Source organism: Coregonus lavaretus (genome assembly GCF_964263955.1).
Source record: "Coregonus lavaretus genome assembly, contig: HAP1_SCAFFOLD_1989, whole genome shotgun sequence".
NCBI classification, from domain to species: domain Eukaryota; kingdom Metazoa; phylum Chordata; class Actinopteri; order Salmoniformes; family Salmonidae; genus Coregonus; species Coregonus lavaretus.
This window is the reverse complement of record NW_028164581.1, coordinates 11,874-35,598: the sequence shown is the minus strand read 5'-3', so window position 1 is coordinate 35,598 and position 23,725 is coordinate 11,874. Positions and strand designations below refer to the sequence as shown.

The window sequence follows — 23,725 nt, the reverse complement described above, 5'->3', positions numbered from 1 at the left end:
TCCACCCACTGCTCATGAATCAGAGCAAAGAACTACTCTGTCTGGCTTTACTTCCTCCATCCACTGCTCATGAATCAGAACAAATAACTACTCTGTCTGGCTTTACCTCCTCCACCCACTGCTCATGAATCAGAACAAATAACTACTCTGTCTGGCTTTTCTTCCTCCACCCACTGCTCATAAATCAGAACAAATAACTACTCTCTGGCTTTACTTCCTCCACCCACTGCTCATGAATCAGAGCAAATAACAACTCTGTCTGGCTTTTCTTCCTCCACCCACTGCTCATAAATCAGAGCAAAGAACTACTCTGTCTGGCTGTACTTCCTCCACCCACTGCTCATGAATCAGAACAAATAACTACTCTGGCTGGCTTTACTTCCTCCACCCACTGCTCATGAATCAGAACAAATAACTACTCTGTCTGGCTTTACTTCCTCCACCCACTGCTCATGAATGAGAACAAATAACTACTCTGTCTGGCTTTACTTCCTCCACCCACTGCTCATGAATGAGAACAAATAACTACTCTGTCTGGCTTTACTTCCTCCACCCACTGCTCATGAATCAGAACAAATAACTACTCTGTCTGGCTTTACTTCCTCCACCCACTGCTCATGAATCAGAACAAATAACTACTTTGTCTGGCTTTACTTCCTCCACCCACTGCTCATGAATCAGAACAAATAACTACTCTGTCTGGCTTTACTTCCTCCACCCACTGCTCATGAATCAGAACAAATAACTACTTTGTCTGGTTTTACTTCCTCCACCCACTGCTCATGAATCAGAGCAAATAACTACTCTGTCTGGCTTTTCTTCCTCCACCCACTGCTCATGAATCAGAACAAATAACAACTCTGTCTGGCTTTTCTTCCTCCACCCACTGCTCATGAATCAGAACAAATAACTACTCTGTCTGGCTTTTCTTCCTCCACCCACTGCTCATGAATCAGAGCAAATAACTACTCTGGCTGGCTTTACTTCCTCCACCCACTGCTCATGAATCAGAACAAATAACTACTCTGTCTGGCTTTACTTCCTCCACCCACTGCTCATGAATCAGAGCAAATAACTACTCTGTCTGGTTTTACTTCCTCCACCCACTGCTCATGAATCAGAACAAATAACTACTCTGTCTGGCTTTACTTCCTCCACCCACTTCAAAGCCAACAGTATGGCCATCAACACCCTCCTATCTTTCCAACACTTCTAGATCAACTACTGGAGGAAAGACCGCTGCTCATTCGCTTTCTGACACTGAGAGGGAAAGAGAGAGAGAGAGAAGGTGCTATCGGCAACCAGGAGAGTATTTAGGGAGAAAGGCAGGTGGATCAGGGCAGCCTGGGGTCCTTTTGTCCCGACAGAGAAGTTTCAGAGAAAAGATCACCTTTCACCCCGGTGAGGAAAACACTACATGAACTAGACATTCGTTTCACTCTGGCTTTCCCTGCTACAATCTGCTTTACGTGGGACGGCACCAGACTGTGGTATTTGCTGTTGCTGTTGACCAATCAGAAGTCATCAAAGCGGCAATAGGCTACAGCCTGAGCCTCCATGTTAGAAGATATCCAATCAATGGAAGATGGAAGTAAAAGTTAAAGGAGAAGGACAGGCTACAATGACCAAGAGCCAGCAGGGAGAAGGACAGGCTACAACGACCAAGAGCCAGCAGGGAGAAGGACAGGCTACAACGACCAAGAGCCAGCAGGGAGAAGGACAGGCTACAACGACCAAGAGCCAGCAGGGAAAAGGACAGGCTACAACGACCAAGAGCCAGCAGGGAGAAGGACAGGCTACAACGACCAAGAGCCAACAGGTAGGCTGCTACTTTATATTGAGAATGAAGTTGTTGTTATTTGTAACTGTAGCATTAGAAAGCACTGCAGCCTCAGATATCCGAGCCAGCTAACGTTAGCTAGCTTAACTAGCTTCTCCCGGTTTGATGCAGTCAAGATAGGTACTAGATAATCATATTTGATGATAAATAACCTAGCTATGGCAGCTACAGTGCATTCTGAAAGTATTCAGACCCCTTGACTTTTTCCACATTTTGTTACATTACAGCCTTATTCTAAAGTGGATTAAATTGTTTATTTTCCCCCCTCATCAATCTACACCATACCCCATAATGACAAAGCAAAAACAGGTTTTTAGAGATGTTTACAAAAAATAAGTAAATTAATAAATTGATATTACATTTACATAAGTATTCAGACCTTTTACTCAGCTCTTTGTTGAAGCACCTTTGGCAGCGATTACAGCCTCAAGTCTTCTTGGGTATGACGCTACAAGCTTGGCACACCTGTATTTGGGGAGTTTCTCCCATTCTTCTCTGCAGATCCTCTCAAGCTATATCAGGTTGGATTGGGAGCGTTGCTGCACAGCTATTTTTAGGTCTCTCCAGAGATGTTCGATCAGATTCAAGTCTGCGCTCTGGCTGGGCCACTCAAGGACATTCAGAGGCTTGTCCTGAAGCCACACCTGCGTTGTCTTGGCTGTGTGCTTATTGTCGTTGTCCTGTTGGAAGGTGAACCTTCGCTCCAGTCTGAGGTCCTGAGCGCTCTGGAGCAGGTTTTCATCAAGGATCTCTCTGTACTTTGCTCCGTTCATCTTTGCCTCGATCCTGACTAGTCTCCCAGTCCCTGCCGCTGAAAAACATCCCCACAGCATGATGCTGCCACCACCATGCTTCACCGTAGGGACGGTGCCAGGTTTCCTCCAGACGTGACGCTTGGCATTCAGGCCAAAGAGTTCAATCTTGGTTTCATCAGACCAGAGAATCTTGTTTCTCATGGGTCTATACGGACCAGGTCTATATGGAACGGGTCTAGTTGTCCTCGCGTCCATTCGGAAATGGTCTCTATATATTTTTTATTTATTTATGCATATAGGTTCCGGTTGGGAAAAGTCCCAGGTCCATTTCGGAATGGGTCCAAGACCTCTACTCTGACATCACCCACTAATGGAATGACTTTGAGCAGCATTTTCGGCAGGTATATGCAACAACAAAACATTACTTATGAAAAGCAATTTGATTACAAGCTGTACTTCATAGATAAGCCTCGCCGATACTACAGCTTAGCCTCAAAATACCTTACAAAATGCTCACTAAAAATACCTTACAAAATACTCACTAAAAATACCTTACAAATTACTCACTAAAAATACCTTACAAAATACTCACTAAAAACACCTTACAAAATACTCACTAAAAATACCTTACAAAATACTCACTAACAAACCTTACAAAATACTCACTAACAAACCTTACAAATGACTCACTAACAAACCTTACAAATTACTCACTAACAAACCTTACAAATGACTCACTAAAAATACCTTACAAATTACTCACTAACAAACCTTACAAATGACTCACTAAAAATACCTTACAAATTACTCACTAACAAACCTTACAAATTACTCACTAACAAACCTTACAAATGACTCACTAAAAATACCTTACAAATTACTCACTAACAAACCTTACAAATTACTCACTAAAAATACCTTACAAATTACTCACTAACAAACCTTACAAATTACTCACTAACAAACCTTACAAATGACTCACTAAAAATACTTTACAAATTACTCACTAACAAACCTTACAAATTACTCACTAACAAACCTTACAAATTACTCACTAAAAATACCTTACAAATTACTCACTAACAAACCTTACAAATTACTCACTAACAAACCTTACAAATTACTCACTAACAAACCTTACAAATTACTCAATAAAAATACCTTACAAAATACTCACTAACAAACCTTACAAATTACTCAATAAAAATACCTTACAAATTACTCACTAACAAACCTTACAAATTACTCACTAACAAACCTTACAAAATACTCACTAAAAATACCTTACAAAACGAAAGTTATACATTATCTACACATCATTATGTAAGGAGAATTATCTACACATCATGAATTTAGGGTTAAACATTCAGCCCATAACAGGGCTCATACCCCCCCAGTCCCAGATGTATGTCCTTGTGGTTCCCATCCCGCCCAGTCCTAGAACATCCCAGTCCCAGATATATGTCCACATTGTTCCCTGCTCAGAGCAACAGGTCTAAAGTTCCATATGGCACGCGTGTTCTCCGTTCAGTACAAAGTCCCACTGACTTTGCTGAAGTAGGCAAAAAGAAGCACGAGGGGCACATCTAAAAATGCATTTAACTAATGGAATAGACTGTTAAGGCACTAGATTATCAATTCACTTTAACTAATTAAGTATTTTGTTGAGGCTTTGAATTTTACTTACGTTATTTCTTTTTCTAAAGGTTTGTAGAGTAAGGAATTATTTTACGCACGCAGATAACCAGATAACGCCTGAAAACACTCATGTGAGTGGGTTGTGACAGATTAAACATTAATTTATCTAACCACTAATGATCTCCTGTCAATTGAAAGGTGTTTAGCCTACACTTGGCAAACAATCTCCGATCGAACACTTCCAGCCTGCGTGTTGCACCAACACCTGTGACTGAAGATGAGCTCCGGGTTCGGGCAGGTACTGACAGCGGTCGGGGAGTTTGGAACTTTCCAGAAGCGAATGTTGGCGGCGATATGCTTCCCGAACATCTTCAACGGGTTCCACATGTTCTGTCAGGTGTTTACGGGGATGAACTTCCCTCACCACTGTAACACCGACTGGATCAGGACGCAGGGACCCGACCTGACCAACGATAGACAGAAGAACCTCACCCTTCCTCCGCTTGAGGAGGGCCCTGGGTTCCAGTCCTGTAAGATGTACACTCCGGTGGATCTGGACTTGGAGACTATTGAAGAGTACGGGATAAACAGTACCATCTCCTGCAGGGATGGATGGAAGTATGAGGCTCCCCAAGGGACCACCAGCCTGGTGACTGAGGTAAGGTCATAGGGAAGAACAGGGTCTGTTTTTCTCTACACCTGTTTGAGACAGGCCGGTTAGTTGGGGCAGACAATGGGTCAGTGCCAATACTAAATATCTGTTGAGCCTGCAGTCTGATGCCTAGTTTGAATGAATCATAATGACGCCACACTCCCTCTCATTCCACTATCAGTGATCTGCCTCAGGTGAGAGCCAGTTGTGTGTGCTCCATGTTTCTGCCTCAGGTGAGAGCCAGTTGTGTGTGCTCCATTCCCCTATCAGTGATCTGCCAGTTGTGTGTGCTCCATGTTCCAGACTTTAACTTATGGAACATGTTTGTGTCTCCAGCTGTACTGTAGGACAATGATCAAAATGTGCAACAGTAGAATAATGCTCCTTAACTTCTCTACTAGCCATCTATTGTAGAACTATCTCTCTCTTCTGATTACTCTATAATAATGTCTCTATTGAGGTTATGCTAATAGAATGATCATAGAAATGATATAGGACTTTGATGTGATTGAACCTGAACACTCTTTATGACAGAGTGACAGAGGACATACTGAGACTAACAGACAGTGAAATAGGACTGACAGACAGACAGACAGTGAAATAGGACTGACAGACAGACAGAGGACTGACAGACAGACATACTGAGAACTGAGAACAGACCGACAGACGGAGGACTGACGGTGGAATGACAGAGGACTGACAGACAGACAGAGGACTGACAACAGACATACGGAGTGACAGAGGACAGAAAGACAGACAGGCAGCACTGGACTCAGTCGGCTGTTTCCATAATAATGTTAGACTTGGCAGCTGTTTCCATAATGATGTTAGACTTGGCAGCTGTTTCCATAACGATGTTAGACTTGGCAGCTGTTTCCATAACGATGTTAGACTTGGCAGCTGTTTCCATAACGATGTTAGACTTGGCAGCTGTTTCCATAACGATGTTAGACTTGGCAGCTGTTTCCATAATGATGTTAGACTTGGCAGCTGTTTCCATAACGATGTTAGACTTGGCAGCTGTTTCCATAATGATGTTAGACTTGGCAGCTGTTTCCATAATGATGTTAGACTTGGCAGCTGTTTCCATAACGATGTTAGACTTGGCAGCTGTTTCCATAATGATGTTAGACTTGGCAGCTGTTTCCATAACGATGTTAGACTTGGCAGCTGTTTCCATAATGATGTTAGACTTGGCAGCTGTTTCCATAACGATGTTAGACTTGGCAGCTGTTTCCATAATGATGTTAGACTTGGCAGCTGTTTCCATAACGATGTTAGACTTGGCAGCTGTTTCCATAATGATGTTAGACTTGGCAGCTGTTTCCATAATGATGTTAGACTTGGCAGCTGTTTCCATAATGATGTTAGACTTGGCAGCTGTTTCCATAACGATGTTAGACTTGGCAGCTGTTTCCATAATGATGTTAGACTTGGCAGCTGTTTCCATAATGATGTTAGACTTGGCAGCTGTTTCCATAATAATGTTAGACTTGGCAGCTGTTTCCATAATGATGTTAGACTTGGCAGCTGTTTCCATAACGATGTTAGACTTGGCAGCTGTTTCCATAACGATGTTAGACTTGGCAGCTGTTTCCATAACGATGTTAGACTTGGCAGCTGTTTCCATAACGATGTTAGACTTGGCAGCTGTTTCCATAATGATGTTAGACTTGGCAGCTGTTTCCATAATGATGTTAGACTTGGCAGCTGTTTCCATAACGATGTTAGACTTGGCAGCCAGCCATCCTGTCATACCTACAGTGGGGAGAACAAGTATTTGATACACTGCCGATTTTGCAGGTTTTCCTACTTACAAAGCATGTAGAGGTCTGTAATTTTTATCATAGGTACACTTCAACTGTGAGAGACGGAATCAAAAACAAAAATCCAGAAAATCACATTGTATGATTTTTAAGTAATACATTTGCATTTTATTGCATGACATAAGTATTTGATCACCTACCAACCAGTAAGAATTCCGGCTCTCACAGACCTGTTAGTTTTTCTTTAAGAAGCCCTCCTGTTCTCCACTCATTACCTGTATTAACTGCACCTGTTTGAACTCGATACCTGTATAAAAGACACCTGTCCACACACTCAATCAAACAGACTCCAACCTCTCCACAATGGCCAAAACCAGAGAGCTGTGTAAGGACATCAGGGATAAAATTGTAGACCTGCACAAGGCTGGGATGGGCTACAGGACAATAGGCAAGCAGCTTGGTGAGAAGGCAACAACTGTTGGCGCAATTATTAGAAAATGGAAGAAGTTCAAGATGACGGTCAATCACCCTCGGTCTGGGTCTCCATGCAAGATCTCACCTCGTGGGGCATCAATGATCATGAGGAAGGTGAGGGATCAGCCCAGAACTACACGGCAGAACCTGGTCAATGACCTGAAGAGAGCTGGGACCACAGTCTCAAAGAAAACCATTAGTAACGCACCACGCCGTCATGGATTAAAATCCTGCAGCGCACGCAAGGTCCCCCTGCTCAAGCCAGCGCATGTCCAGGCCCGTCTGAAGTTTTCCAATGACCATCTGGATGATCCAGAGGAGGAATGGGAGAAGGTCATGTGGTCTGATGAGACAAAAATAGAGCTTTTTGGTCTAAACTCCACTCGCCGTGTTTGGAGGAAGAAGAAGGATGAGTACAACCCCAAGAACACCATCCCAACCGTGAAGCATGGAGGTGGAAACATCATTCTTTGGGGATGCTTTTCTGCAAAGGGGACAGGACGACTGCACCGTATTGAGGGGAGGATGGATGGGGCCATGTATCGCGAGATCTTGGCCAACAACCTCCTTCCCTCAGTAAGAGCATTGAAGATGGGTCGTGGCTGGGTCTTCCAGCATGACAACGACCCGAAACACACATCCAGGGCAACTAAGGAGTGGCTCCGTAAGAAGCATCTCAAGGTCCTGGAGTGGCCTAGCCAGTCTCCAGACCTGAACCCAATAGAACATCTTTGGAGGGAGCTTAAAGTCCGTATTGCCCAGCGACAGCCCCGAAACCTGAAGGATCTAGAGAAGGTCTGTATGGAGGAGTGGGCCAAAATCCCTGCTGCAGTGTGTGCAAACCTGGTCAAGACCTACAGGAAACGTATGATCTCTGTAATTGCAAACAAAGGTTTCTGTACCAAATATTAAGTTCTGCTTTTCTGATGTATCAAATACTTATGTCATGCAATAAAATGCAAATTAATTACTTAAAAATCATACAATGTGATTTTCTGAATTTTTGTTTTAGATTCCGTCTCTCACAGTTGAAGTGTACCTATGATAAAAATTACAGACCTCTACATGCTTTGTAAGTAGGAAAACCTGCAAAATTGGCAGTGTATCAAATACTTGTTCTCCCCACTGTAAATCATCATCATAAATCATACTGTTCCTCCCATTCAGACTGTGGGGCTGTCTTGTCTTGTCCCTTATTCAATCAACACTGTATAGTTGTGTAATAACAGAACGACTGGGACAACATGTACTATCTAGACTACATGTACTATCTAGACTACATGTACTGTCTAGACTACATGTACTGTGTAGACCAGTGGAGGCTCCTCAGAGGAGGAAGGGGAGGACCATCCTCCTCAGGGAATTTCATTAAATAATATATTTTTTAAACATTTTAAAAGTTAGCCTTTTTAGATAAAACTATACTAAATAGAATCACGTCACCAAATAATTGATTAAAACACACTATTTTGCAAATAAGGTCTACAGTAGCCTCAACAGCACTAGCACCATGGTGTAGCCAGAGGACAGCTAGCTTCCGTCCTCCTCTGGGTACATTGACTTCAATACAAAATCTAGGAGGCTCATGGTTCTCACCCCCTTCCATAGACTTACACAGTAATTATGACAACTTCCGGAGGACGTCCACCAGCCTACCAGAGCTCTTGCAGCATGAACTGACATGTTGTCCACCCAATCAAAGGATCAGATAATTAGTACTGAATGCATAAACTACAGCTAGCTAGCACTGTAGTGCATAAAATGTAGTGAGTAGTTGACTCAAAGAGAGAGAAAGACAATAGTTGAACAGTTTTGAACAAATTAATCTCTTCCAAAATGAAGGAGAAGCAAGAGAGAAATAGAGAGAAAGAGTTATTTTTTTCAGTTTCACTTACTTAGCTAACAAATGCAGCTAGCTAGGTCAGCCTACTGAAACACCCTGCTCAAACAGAGGGATGCTATGTTAGCTAGCTGGCTATGACTATCCAACACAACACTGGAACTCTTCCAAGTCAAGGTAAGCTTTTGGTTTTAATAATTTATTGTCACCGGGGCCCGCCAGTGTAACTGCTTACCTGACTGTACACTGTAATGTTACTGCATGATTGGAGCGGGTTTACTAACACGTTAGTTCTATTAGCTATGCTGACTAGGACGTTAATTTAGCTAATATGGCGACAACGATGTAGGCTGTGTGTAGCGGTTAGCGGTTATGATATGAAGGTTTGGCTTGGAAAGGTTTTTTCACCTGGTCACATACAGCTGATGTGTTGAAGTCCACAAGTGAAGGGAAGCGGTGAGAGGAGAAGAGCGCATAGATGCGAGAAGGAATACAACGTTGCTGCTATGAAAGTGAACTGTGTTTACGCGTGATCAGGGGTGTATTAATTCCGCTGATTCTGTTGAAAAACCTTTCTTAAACGGAAGCAAACGGAACAAAACGGGGATAAACATACCTGAATTTGTCCAATAGAAACTCTTGTTTGCAACTGTTGGACTAATGATTACACCCTATATCAGCTGGATGCAGGCAAGAGTGTGCAAGGCAGTATTGAATGTGTCACTGTCTGTCACCTCAAATGTTTCTCTCGACCTGTGTGCACCTACGTTGTAAACTTTCATTCATAGGCTAGGTTGTAACAACCTCATGATGTGTATAGGGAACATGTGAGTATCATGTAGTAGCCTAAACCTATCACTGTTACGTTGAACTGGGTGAATGGAAGATGAATGACAGTCATCCAACATGCTGCAATAGAAACAAGGCCATGCTCATGAACAACAAACGGCACTGACTACAACTGGTGTAGACTACATGTTATGAACAGAACAGATATGTCTCCATGAACAGAACAGATATGTCTCCACGAACAGAACAGATATGTCTCCACGAACAGAACAGATATGTCTCCACGAACAGAACAGATATGTCTCCATGAACAGAACAGATATGTCTCCATGAACAGAACAGAAATGTCTCCACGAACAGAACAGATATGTCTCCACGAACAGAACAGATACAGTACCAATCAAAAGTTTAGATACACCTACTCATTCCAGGGTTTTTCTTAATTTTTTACTATTTTCGACATTGTAGAATAATAGTGAAGACATCAAAACTATGAAATAACACATATGGAATCATGTAGTAACCAAAAAAGTGTTAAATAATTCAAAATTTATTTTATATTTGAGATTCTTCAAAGTAGCCACCCTTCGCCTTGTTGACAGCTTTGCACACTCTTGGCATTCTCTCAACCAGCTTTATGAGGTAGTCACCTGGAATGCATTTCAATTGACAGGTGTGCCTTGTTAAACGTTAATTTGTGGAATTTATTTCCTTCTAAATGCGTTTGAGCAAATCAGTTGTGTTGTGACAAGGTAGGGGGGGTATACAGAAGATAGCCAGCCGTATTTGGTAAAAGACCAAGTCCATATTATGGCAAGAACAGCTCAAATAAACAAAGAGAAACGACAGTCCATTATTACTTCGAAGGTCAGTCAATCCAGAAAATGTCAAGAACTTTGAAAGTATCTTCAAGTGCAGTCGCAAAAACCATCAAGCACTATGATTAAACTGGCTCTCATGAGGACCGCCACAGGAAAGGAAGACCCAGAGTTACCTCTGCTGCAGAGGATAAGTTCATTAGAGTTAACTGCACCTCAGATTGCAGCCCAAATAAATGCTTCACAGAGTTCAAGTAACAGACACATCTCAACATCAACTGTTCAGAGGAGACTGTGTGAATCAGGCCTTCATGGTCTAATTGCTGCAAAGAAACCACTACTAAAGGCCACCAATAATAAGAAGAGACTTGCTTGGGCCAAGAAACACGAGCAATGGACATTAGACCGGTGGAAATCTGTCCTTTGGTCTGATGAGTCCAAATTTGAGATATTTGGTTCCAACCGCCGTGTCTTTGTGAGACGCAGAGTAGGTGAACGGATGATCTCCACATGTGTGGTTCCCACCGTGAAGCATGGAGGAGGAGGTGTGATGGTGTGGTGGTGCTATGCTGGTTACACTGTATGTGATTTATTTAGAATTCAAGGCACACTCAACCAGCATAACTACCACAGCATTCTGCAGCGATACACCATCCCATCTGGTTTGCGCTTAGTGGGGCTATCATTTGTTTTTCAACAGGACAATGACCCAAAACACACCTCCAGGCTGGGTAAGAGCTATTTGACCAAGAAGGGTGATGGAGTACTGCATCAGATGACCTGGCCTCCACAATCACCCGACCTCAACCCAATTGAGATGGTTTGGGATGAGTTGGACCGCAGAGTGAAGGAAAAGCAGCCAATAAGTGCTCAGCATATGTGGGAACTTCTTCAAGACTGTTGGAAAAGCATTCCAGGTGAAGCTGGTTGAGAGAATGCCAAGAGTGTGCAAAGCTGTCATCAAGGCAAAGGGTGGCTACTTTGCTTAACACTTTTTTGGTTACTACATGATTCCGTATGTGTTATTTCATAGTTTTGATGTCTTCACTAATATTCTACAATGTAGAAAATATTTAAAATAAAGAAAAACCCCTGAGTAAGTAGGTGTGTCCAAACTTTTGACTGGTACTGTATGTCTCCAAGAACAGAACAGATTTTTATCAAAGAACATATATGTCTCCAAAAACAGAACAGAACTCTCCAAGAACAGAACAGATATTTATCAAAGAACAGATATGTCCACAAGAACAGAACAGATATTTATCAAAGAACAGATATGTCCACAAGAACAGAACAGATATTTATCAAAGAATGAATATGTCTGCAAGAACAGAACAGATATTTATCAAATAACAGAAATGTCTGCAAGAACAGAACAGGTATTTATCAAAGAACAGATTTCTCCAAGAACAGAACAGATATTTATCAAAGAACTGATATGTCTGCAAGAACAGAACAGATATTTATCAAAGAACAGATGTCTCTAGGATTAGAACAGATATTTATCAAAGAACAGATGTCTGCAAGAACAGAACAGATATTTATCAAAGAACAGATGTCTCCAAGAACAGAACAGATATTTATCAAATAACAGATATGTCTGCAAGAACAGAACAGATAATTATCAAAGAACATATATGTCTCCAACAACAGAACATATATTTATCAAAGAACAGATATGTCTGCAAGAACAGAACAGATATTTATCAAAGAACAGATATGTATGCAAGAACAGAACAGATATTTATCAAAGAACAGATATGTCGCCAAGAACAGAACAGATATATATCAAAGAACAGATGTCTGCAAGAACAGAACAGATATTTATCAAAGAACAGATATGTCTCCAAGAACGGAACAGATATTTATCAAAGATCAGATATGTCTGCAAGAACAGAACAGATATTTATCAAAGAACAGATATGTCTCAAAGAACAAAACAGATATTTATCAAAGAACAGATATGTCTGCAATAACAGTGTCACGATCGTCAGGGAGAGACCAAGGCGCAGCGTTGAAGGTGAACATATTATTTATTATACTGATCACACGATCAAAAATAACAGACGATAACGTGATGTCTACGGTTTAACACAAACCAAATAAGAACAAGAAACCACAAACACAAAGTGAAAGACAGACAGTTAAATATGGCTCCCAATCAGAGACAACCAGCTGACACTCGTTGCCTCTGATTGGGAGTCACTCAGGCCAACATAGAAATACAAACATAGAATTACACACCCTGGCTCAACATAACAGTGTCCCCAGAGCCAGGGCGTGACAGTACCCCCCCCCTAAAGGCGCGGACTCCGACCGCGCCAACTAAATACCACAGGGGAGGGACCGGGTGGGCACTCCGCCTTGGCGGCGGATCCGGCTCCGGGCCTGATCCCCACTCCCTCTCCAACCCCCCAAAGTACCCCTGGTCTGGTCTGGCCCCGCTGGCCGGAGCTGGACTGCACACTGATGGAGCGGATTGCTCTAGCTCCGGCGTAACGCATCTGACCGGTGCCGGACCAGGCACCAGTGGAACAAGCACGGGCCGTGCCGGACCGACGACGCACACCACTGGCTTGGTGTGGGGAACAGGCACGGGCCGTGCTGGACTGACGACGCACACCACTGGCTTGGTGTGGGGAGCAGGAGCGGGCCGGACAGGGCTGACGATACGCACCACAGACTTGGTGCGGCGAGCAGGAATGAGCCGGACTGGGCTGGCGACGCGCACCACAGACTCGGTGCGGAGAGCAGGAACGGGCCGGACTGGGCTGGCGACGCGCACCACAGACTTGGTGCGGAGAGCAGGAACGGGCCGGACAGGGCTGACGAAACGCACCACAGACTTGGTGCGGGGAGCAGGAACGGGCCGAACAGGGCTGACGAAACGCACCACTGACTTGGTGCGGGGAGCAGGAATGGGCCGGGCCAAGCTGGCGATGCGCACTGTAGACTTGGTGCGAGTGGCAGGAACAGGCCGGACCGTACTGGGAACACACACCACTGGCCCTACGTGGGGATCAGGAACAGGCCGGACCGGACTGGCAACACACGCCAGTACCTCTCGCCGTGCCTCTACATCTTCCACCCCCTCTTCGACCAGTGGCCCCCGTAACCTGGCGGCCTCCTCTGCCAATCCGCTGGGCCGCTCTGCCGCGGTCTCCTGCTGGCCCGTCGTCCACGGCGTTAGCCCCCCCCTAAAAAATTTCTGGGCTTCACTCCTACCCGTGGCCAAGGTCTCCATGTCCCTCGCCAGCCGTTCGCCCTTCTGCCACAATGTCAAGCCCCTCTCCTCCTCATCCGGCTTGACCCAGTCGAGGAGGCGAAGGAGATCTGTTAGAGATCTCCCTGGCGATGGCTCCTGGACACGCTGCTTGGTCACATCTTGGTGGTTTCTTCTGTCACGATCGTCAGGGAGAGACCAAGGCGCAGCGTTGAAGGTGAACATAATATTTATTATACTGATCACACGATCAAAAACAACAGACGATAACGTGATGTCTACGGTTTAACACAAACCAAATAAGAACAAGAAACCACAAACACAAAGTGAAAGACAGACAGTTAAATATGGCTCCCAATCAGAGACAACCAGCTGACACTCGTTGCCTCTGATTGGGAGTCACTCAGGCCAACATAGAAATACAAACATAGAATTACACACCCTGGCTCAACATAACAGTGTCCCCAGAGCCAGGGCGTGACAAACAGAACAGATATATATCAAATAACAGATATGTCTCCAAAAATGGAACAGATATTTATCAAAGAACAAATATGTCTGCAATAACAGAACAGATATTTATCAAATAACAGATATGTCTCCAATGTATTGTTGCCACGTTCAACCTATTTTCTCTGTTTGCAGCACGTCCTTATTATGCTATCTTTATTATGGTTCTCCCCTCCTCCTCTCCTCCCTTCCTCCTCCCCTCCTCCTCTCCCCCCTTCCTCCTCCCCTCCTCCTCTCCTCCCTTCCTCCTCCCCTCCTCCTCCCCTCCTCCTCCCATCCTCTTCAGTTCAACCTGGTGTGTGCCAACAGTGGTCTGAATGAGGCGTCCCAGTCCATCTACATGGCAGGGCTCCTGATTGGTGCTCTGGTGTTTGGGCCAATGGCAGACAGGTATGGACTCATCCAGTGTTTCCCCTAGGTTTCTTTTCAGCAGTGGTGGCAAGGGTAGAAGGGTCTCCTCCTCCCTCCCCTCCCTTTCCTCTCCCCTCCCTCCTCACCTCTCCTTCTCCTCCCTCCCTCTCCCCTCCCCTCCTCACCTCTCCTTTCTCCTCCCTCCCTCTCCTCCTCCCTCCCCTCCCTCTCCTCTCCCCTCTCCTCCTCACCTCTCCTTTCTCCTCCCTCCCTCTCCTCCTCCCTCCCCTCCCTCTCCCCTCCCCTCCCCTCCCCTCCCCTCCCCTCCCCTCCCCTCCCCTCCCCTCCCCTCCCCTCCCCTTCTCTCCCCCTCATCTCACCTCTCCTCTCCCCTCCTCCCTCCCTGCCTCCCTCTCCTCCTCCCTCCCCTCCCCTCCCCTCCCCTCCCCTCCCCTCCCCTCCCCTCCCCTCCCCTCCCCTCCCCTCCCTCCCTCTCCTCCTCCCTCCCCTCCCCTCCCTCTCCTCTCCCCCCTCACCTCACCTCTCCCCTCCCCTCCTCCCTCCCCTCCTCCCTCCCTCTCCTCCTCCCTCTCCTCCCCTCCCCTCCCTCTCCTCTCCCCTCCCCCATCACATCACCTCTCCTCTCCCCTCCCCTCCTCCCTCCCTCCCTCTCCTCCTCCCTCCCCTCCCTTTCCTCTCCCCTCCCTCCTCACCTCTCCTTCTCCTCCCTCCCTCTCCCCTCCCCTCCTCACCTCTTCTTTTTCCTCTCTGCTCCTCAGGTATGGTAGGCGTTTTGTGGTCCTCCTCTCTCTACTCATCCAGCTGTTGTTCGGCGTGGGAGCAGCCTTCTCTCCCAACATCTATGTTTACATAGCCTTCAGATTCATGGTCGGCACCACCATCTCAGGCATCGCTATAAACACCTATGTTTTAGGTGGGTACACTGCGATGTTATACCATATAACTTCCTTTTCACTTAGTGAAAACTGAAACTCTCACCTTTCTTGTATCAAATGCAAGGTACAGTTGTTTACTTCCCAGAAATAAGCTGTGTTAGAGCTGGGCTGGAACAAAATCCTGCAACCAGCAGCCCTCTGGGACCCAAGTTGGCCAATACCATACTAGATATTTGACATGGCCGTCAGACTCCTCTGTCATGTACTGTATGTGTTTCCATCCTCCAGGTAACAACCTCTGACCTCTAACCCCTTGATCTAACCAGGTGCTGAGTGGACAGGTAATAACAGGAAGGCTCTGTTCACCTCTGACCTCTAACCAGGTGCTGAGTGGACAGGTAATAACAGGAGGGCTCTGTTCACCTCTGACCTCTAACCAGGTGCTGAGTGGACAGGTAATAACAGGAAGGCTCTGTTCACCTCTGACCTCTAACCCCTTGATCTAACCAGGTGCTGAGTGGACAGGTAATAACAGGAAGGCTCTGTTCACCTCTGACCTCTAACCCCTTGATCTAACCAGGTGCTGAGTGGACCGGTAATAACAGGAGGGCTCTGTTCACCTCTGACCTCTAACCAGGTGCTGAGTGGACAGGTAACAACAGGAGGGCTCTGTTCACCTCTGACCTCTAACCCCTTGATCTAACCAGGTGCTGAGTGGACCGGTAATAACAGGAGGGCTCTGTTCACCATCTTCTCCCACTGTTTCTATGCCATCGGTCTGATGCTGATGTCTGGGATCGCCTACGGGGTCAGAGACTGGAGGATCCTACAGCTGGTCCTCTCCAGCCCTGTCCTGTTCCTCGGGGTATTCTACTGGTACGTTCTGAACCCTGACCTGTCAGTCTGTCAGCTGGTCCTCTCCAGCCCTGTCCTGTTCCTCGGGTTATTCTACTGGTACGTTCTGAACCCTGACCTGTCAGTCTGTCAGCTGGTCCTCCGCAGCCCTGTCCTGCTGCTGGGGGTATTCTACTGGTACGTCTCTAACCTCTAACCTCTAACCTGTCAGTCTGTCAGCTGGTCCTCTCCAGCCCTGTCCTGCTGCTGGGGGTATTCTACTGGTACGTCTCTAACCTCTAACCCCGTCAGTCTGTCAGCTGGTGCAGAGGTGTGGTTTTAGAGAAGCCTACTCCACCCATCTCTTTTTTAGACCCATCCTTGACTCCCCATCCCTGTACTTGCTGGACCCATCCTTGACTCCCCATCCATGTACTTGCTGGACCCATCCTTGACTTCCCATCCCTGTACTTGCTGGACCCATCCTTGACTCCCCATCCCTGTACTTCCTGGACCCATCCTTGACTCCCCATCCCTGTACTTGCTGGACCCATCCTTGACTCCCCATCCCTGTACTTCCTGGACCCATCCTTGACTCCCCATCCCTGTACTTCCTGGACCCATCCTTGACTCCCCATCCCTGTACTTGCTGGACCCATCCTTGACTCCCCATCCCTGTACTTGCTGGACCCATCCTTGACTCCCCATCCCTGTACTTCCTGGACCCATCCTTGACTCCCCATCCCTGTACTTCCTGGACCCATCCTTGACTCCCCATCCCTGTACTTGCTGGACCCATCCTTGACGCCGGACCCATCCTTGACTCCCCATCCCTGTACTTGCTGGACCCATCCTTGACTTCCCATCCCTGTACTTGCTGGACCCATCCTTGACTCCCCATCCCTGTACTTGCTGGACCCATCCTTGACTCCCCATCCCTGTACTTGCTGGACCCATCCTTGACTCCCCATCCCTGTACTTCCTGGACCCATCCTTGACTCCCCATCCCTGATCGTCTGGTAGGATCCTCCCAGAGTCAGCACGGTGGCTGATGACCCAGGGCCGACAGGAGGAGGCTCGTCAGGAGATCCGCAGAGCAGCCAGAATCAACGGGAGGGAGGTCCCTGAAGCCCTGCTGGACCAGGTTAGTTTATTTTTTATTTTTTGATTTCACCTTTATTTAACCAGGTAAGCCAGTTGAGAACAGGTTCTCATTTACAACTGCGACCTGGCCAAGATAAAGCAAAGCAGTGCAATAAAAACAACACAGAGTTACATATGGGGTAAAAAACATAAAGTCAAAAATACAACAGAAAATATATATACAGTGTGTGCAAATGTAGCAAGTTATGGAGGTAAGGCAATAAATAGGCTATAGTGCAGAATAATTACAATAGTATTAACACTGGAATGCTAGATGTGCAAGAGATTATGTGCAAATAGAGATACTGGGGTGCAAAAGAGCAAAATAAATAACAATATAGGGATGAGGTAGTTGGGTGGGCTAATTTCAGATGGGCTGTGTACAGGTGCAGTGATCGGTAAGGTGCTCTGACAACTGATGCTTAAAGTTATTGAGGGAGATAAGAGTCTCCAGCTTCAGAGATTTTTGAAATTCGTTCCAGTCATTGGCAGCAGAGAACTGGAAGGAATGGCGGCCAAAGGAGGTGTTGGCTTTGGGAATGACCAGTGAGATATACCTGCTGGAGCGCAGACTACGGGTGGGTGCTGCTATGGTGACCAATGAGCTAAGATAAGGCGGGGATTTGCCTAGCAGTGATTTATAGATGGCCTGGAGCCAGTGGGTTTGACGACGAACATGTAGTGAGGACCAGCCAACAAGAGCGTACAGGTCACAGTGGTGGGTAGTGTATGGGGCTTTGGAGACAAAACGGATGGCACTGTGATAGACTACATCCAATTTGCTGAGTAGAGTGTTGGAGGCTATTTTGTAAATGACATCGCCGAAGTCAAGAATCGGTAGGATAGTCAGTTTTACGAGGGCATGTTTGGCAGCATGAGTGAAGGAGGCTTTGTTGCGAAATAGGAAGCCGATTCTAGATTTAACTTTGGATTGGAGATTCTTTATGTGAGTCTGGAAGTTGAGTTTACAGTCTAACCAGACACCTAGGTATTTGTAGTTGTCCACATACTCTAGGTCAGACCCGTCGAGAGTGGTGATTCTAGTCGGGTGGGCGGGTGCCAGCAGCGTTCGATTGAAAAGCATGCATTTAGTTTTACTAGTGTTTAAGAGCAGTTGGAGGCTACTGAAGGATTGTTGTATGGCATTGAAGCTCGTTTGGAGGTTTGTTAACACAGTGTCCAATGAAGGGCCAGATGTATACAAAATGGTGTCGTCTGCGTAGAGGTGGATCTGAGAGTCACCAGCAGCAAGAGCGACATCATTGATATACACGGAGAAAAGTGTCGGCCCAAGAATTGAACCCTGTGGCACCCCCATAGAGACTGCCATAGGTCCAGACAACAGGCCCTCCGATTTGACACACTGAACTCTATCTGAGAAGTAGTTGGTGAACCAGGCGAGGCAGTCATTTGAGAAACCAAGGCTATTTAGTCTGCCAATAAGAATGCGGTGGTTGACAGAGTCGAAAGCCTTGGCCAGGTCGATGAAGACGGCTGCACAGTACTGTCTATTATCAATCGCGGTTATATCGCGGTTACTATCATCCTAACATCCAGCAGGTTATCATCACTATCATCCTAACATCCAGCAGGTTATCATCATAATCATCCTAACATCCAGCAGGTTACTAGAAGACTACATTAAGTACAGTGGGGGAAAAAAGTATTTAGTCAGCCACTTTTTGTGCAAGTTCTCCCACTTAAAAAGATGAGAGAGGCCTGTATTTTTCTATATTTTCATCATAGGTACACGTCAACTATGACAGACAAATTGAGGAAAAAAATTCCAGAAAATCACATTGTAGGATTTCTTATGAATTTATTTGCAAATCATGGTGGAAAATTAGTATTTGGTCACCTACAAACAAGCAAGATTTCTGGCTCTCACAGACCTGTAACTTCTTCTTTAAGAGGCTCCTCTGTCCTCCACTAATTACCTGTATTAATGGCACCTGTTTGAACCAAAGAGCTGTCAAAGGACACCAGAAACAAAATTGTAGACCAGGCTGGGAAGACTGAATCTGCAATAGGTAAGCAGCTTGGTTTGAAGAAATCAACTGTGGGAGCAATTATTAGGAAATGGAAGACATACAAGACCACTGATAATCTCCCTCGATCTGGGGCTCCACGCAAGATCTCACCCCGTGGGGTCAAAATGATCACAAGAACGGTGAGCAAAAATCCCAGAACCACACGGGGGGACCTAGTGAATGACCTGCAGAGAACTGGGACCAAAGTAACAAAGCCTACCATCAGTAACACACTACGCCGCCAGGGACTCAAATCCTGCAGTGCCAGACGTGTCCTCCTGCTTAAGCCAGTACATGTCCAGGCCCGTCTGAAGTTTGCTAGAGTGCATTTGGATGATCCAGAAGAGGATTGGGAGAATGTCATATGGTCAGATGAAACCAAAATAGAACTTTTTGGTAAAAACTCAACTCGTCATGTTTGGAGGACAAAGAATGCTGAGTTGCATCCAAAGAATACCTACTGCGAAGCATGGGGGTGGAAACATCATGCTTTGGGGCTGTTTTTCAGCAAAGGGACCAGGACGACTGATCCGTGTAAAGGAAAGAATGAATGGGGCCATGTATCTTGAGATTTTGAGTGAAAACCTCCTTCCATCAGCAAGGGCATTGAAGATGAAACATGGCTGGGTCTTTCAGCATGACAATGATCCCAAACACACTGCCCGGGCAACGAAGGAGTGGCTTCGTAAGAAGCATTTCAAGGTCCTGGAGTGGCCTAGCCAGTCTCCAGATCTCAACCCCATAGAAAATCTTTGGAGGGAGTTGAAAGTCCGTGTTGCCCAGCGACAGCCCCAAAACATCACTGCTCTAGAGGAGATCTGCATGGAGGAATGGGCCAAAATACCATCAACAGTGTGTGAAAACCTTGTGAAGACTTACAGAAAACGTTTGACCTGTGTCATTGCCAACAAAGGGTTTATAACAAAGTATTGAGAAACTTTTGTTATTGACCAAATACTTATTTTCCACCATAATTTGCAAATAAATTCATAAAAAATCCTACAATGTGATTTTCTGGATTTTTTTCCCTCATTTTATCTGTCATAGTTGACGTGTACCTATGATGTAAATTACAGGCCTCTCTCATCTTTTTAAGTGGGAGAACTTGCACAATTGGTGGCTGACTAAATCCTTTTTTCCCCACTGTACACCAAACATTAGGAACACCTTCCTAATATGGAGTTGTTAGTGTGTAGCCTTCCGACGTCACGTTTCGTTGCCGTTTGTTGTTTTGTATGTTTATTCAGTTTAATAAACATGTATGCATTTCACGCTGCGCCTTGGTCTGACCCGTTCTTCAACGACGTGACACAAGGCTTAAAAATCCTTCTTTAACCTGTCTCCTCCCCTCATCTACACTGATTGAAGTGGATTTAACAAGTGACATCAATAAGGGATCATAGCTTTCAGCTGGATTCACCTGGTCAGTCTACAGTATGTCATGGAAAGAGCAGGTGTTCGTAATGTAGAGGCAGTGTATAGTTGGCAGTCTGGATGGGTCTAGAACACCATTAAAAACAAAACGTTTTAAGTGAGAATAGGCATTGGTCTGAAGCCGAAAAATAAGGGAAATTCACATGAGCACCACAATGCCTACTCCACCTCTACCAAGGTTTTCGAGCACACAGCTTTGACCTACTACAGTAGCTATGTTGGTATTGTACTTCAAACTATGTGTCGGCAGGTTGCTTAGGATTCAAACCTTCTCTACTGAATCTCCTCCTCCTAACTCTACTGTATCTCCTCCTCCTCCTCATACCTCTGCTGAATCTCCTCCTCCTAACTCTGCTGTATCTCCTCCTCCTCCTAACTCTACTGAATCTCCTCCTCCTAACTCTGCTGTATCTCCTCCTCCTCCTAACTCTGCTGTATCTCCTCCTCCTCCTAACTCTGCTGTATCTCCTCCTCCTGACTCTGTTGTATCTCCTCCTCCTCCTAACTCTGCTGTATCTCCTCCTAACTCTGCTGTATCTCCTCCTCCCAACTCTGCTGTATCTCCTCCTCCTCCTAACTCTGCTGTATCTCCTCCTAACTCTGCTGTATCTCCTCCTCCCAACTCTGCTGTATCTCCTCCTCCTCCCAACTCTGCTGTATCTCCTCCTCCTCCTAACTCTGCTGTATCTCCTCCTCCTCCTAACTCTGCTGTATCTCCTCCTCCTCCTAACTCTGCTGTATCTCCTCCTCCTCCTAACTCTGCTGTATCTCCTCCTCCTCCTAACTCTGCTGTATCTCCTCCTCCTCCTAACTCTGCTGTATCTCCTCCTCCTCCTAACTCTGCTGTATCTCCTCCTCCTGACTCTGCTGTATCTCCTCCTCCTAACTCTGCTGTATCTCCTCCTCCTAACTCTACTGTATCTCCTCCTCCTAACTCTGCTGTATCTCCTCCTCCTCCTAACTCTCATGTATCTCCTCCTCCTCCTAACTCTGCTTTATCTCCTCCTCCTCCTAACTCTGCTGTATCTCCTCCTCCTCCTGACTCTGTTGTATCTCCTCCTCCTCCTAACTCTGCTGTATCTCCTCCTAACTCTAACTCTACTGTATCTCCTCCTCCTCCTAACTCTCATGTATCTCCTCCTCCTCCTAACTCTGCTGTATCTCCTCCTCCTCCTAACTCTGCTGTATCTCCTCCTCCTCCTGACTCTGCTGTATCTCCTCCTCCTCCTAACTCTGCTGTATCTCCTCCTCCTCCTGACTCTGCTGTATCTCCTCCTCCTCCTAACTCTGCTGTATCTCCTCCTCCTCCTAACTCTGCTGTATCTCCTCCTCCTCCTGACTCTGCTGTATCTCCTCCTCCTCCTAACTCTGCTGTATCTCCTCCTCCTCCTGACTCTGCTGTATCTCCTCCTCCTCCTAACTCTGCTGTATCTCCTCCTCCTGACTCTGTTGTATCTCCTCCTCCTCCTAACTCTGCTGTATCTCCTCCTAACTCTGCTGTATCTCCTCCTCCTGACTCTGTTGTATCTCCTCCTCCTCCTAACTCTGCTGTATCTCCTCCTAACTCTGCTGTATCTCCTCCTCCCAACTCTGCTGTATCTCCTCCTCCTCCTAACTCTGCTGTATCTCCTCCAAACTCTACTGTATCTCCTCCTCCTAACTCTGCTGTATCTCCTCCTAACTCTAACTCTACTGTATCTCCTCCTCCCAGCTGCAGGTGGAGGGCTGCAGCTCGACCAAGACAAGCAACATGTTGGACCTCTTCAGGATCCCCTACCTGAGAAAACGGGCTCTCATTCTCTCCTATATCTGGTCAGTACCTCATTCTCTCCTATATCTGGTCAGTACCTCATTCTCTCCTATATCTGGTCAGTACCTCATTCTCTCCTATATCTGGTCAGTACCTCATTCTCTCCTATATCTGGTCAGTACCTCATTCTCTCCTATATCTGGTCAGTACCTCATTCTCTCCTATATCTGGTCAGTACCTCATTCTCTCCTATATCTGGTCAGTACCTCATTCTCTCCTATATCTGGTCAGTACCTCATTCTCTCCTATATCTGGTCAGTACCTCATTCTCTCCTATAACTGGTCAGTACCTCATTCTCTCCTATATCTGGTCAGTACCTCATTCTCTCCTATATCTGGTCAGTACCTCATTCTCTCCTATATCTGGTCAGTACCTCATTCTCTCCTATATCTGGTCAGTACCTCATTCTCTCCTATATCTGGTCAGTACCTCATTCTCTGCTCTATCTGGTCAGTACCTCATTCTCTGCTCTATCTGGTCAGTGTAAGACTGTATCTGGCACCCTCTCCACCTGTTCGATCAATGTTTACAGTAACTACCCATGATTGACCATATTCAAATTACAATGGCATGACTGACACTCAGTCCAAAAGTACTGAATTGTCACACTTGAGTATAAGTGAAAAATAAATGCTATATATCAAATTCCTCATATTAAACAAACCAGACAATACGATTTTCTTGTTTTTTAAATTTATGGACAGACAGGGTCACACTCCAACACTCAGACATCATTTACAAACACAGTATTTGTATTAAGTGGGTCCGCCAGATCACAGGCAGTAGGGATGACAACGCTTTATATTGATAAGTGCGTGAATTGGACCATATTGCTGTCCTACTTGAGCATTCGAAATGTAACGAGTACTTTTGGGTTTCATAGAAAATGTATGGGAGTAATTGGTACACATTTTTTTTAGG

The 23,725-nt window shown here is 45.7% G+C and overlaps 1 protein-coding gene across 1 annotated transcript; it reads left to right on the top strand.

The window, feature by feature from the left end:
• Positions 1-4,148: 4,148 nt before the first annotated feature.
• Positions 4,149-22,833, top strand: LOC311116890 (solute carrier family 22 member 13-like; the record flags this gene model as incomplete). Its single annotated transcript, XM_084191917.1, has 6 exons — positions 4,149-4,891; positions 14,592-14,695; positions 15,436-15,590; positions 16,260-16,428; positions 17,410-17,530; positions 22,705-22,833. Coding segments are annotated over exons 1-6 (1,059 nt in total), but the record flags the coding sequence as incomplete, so codon positions are not given.
• Positions 22,834-23,725: the final 892 nt, after the last annotated feature.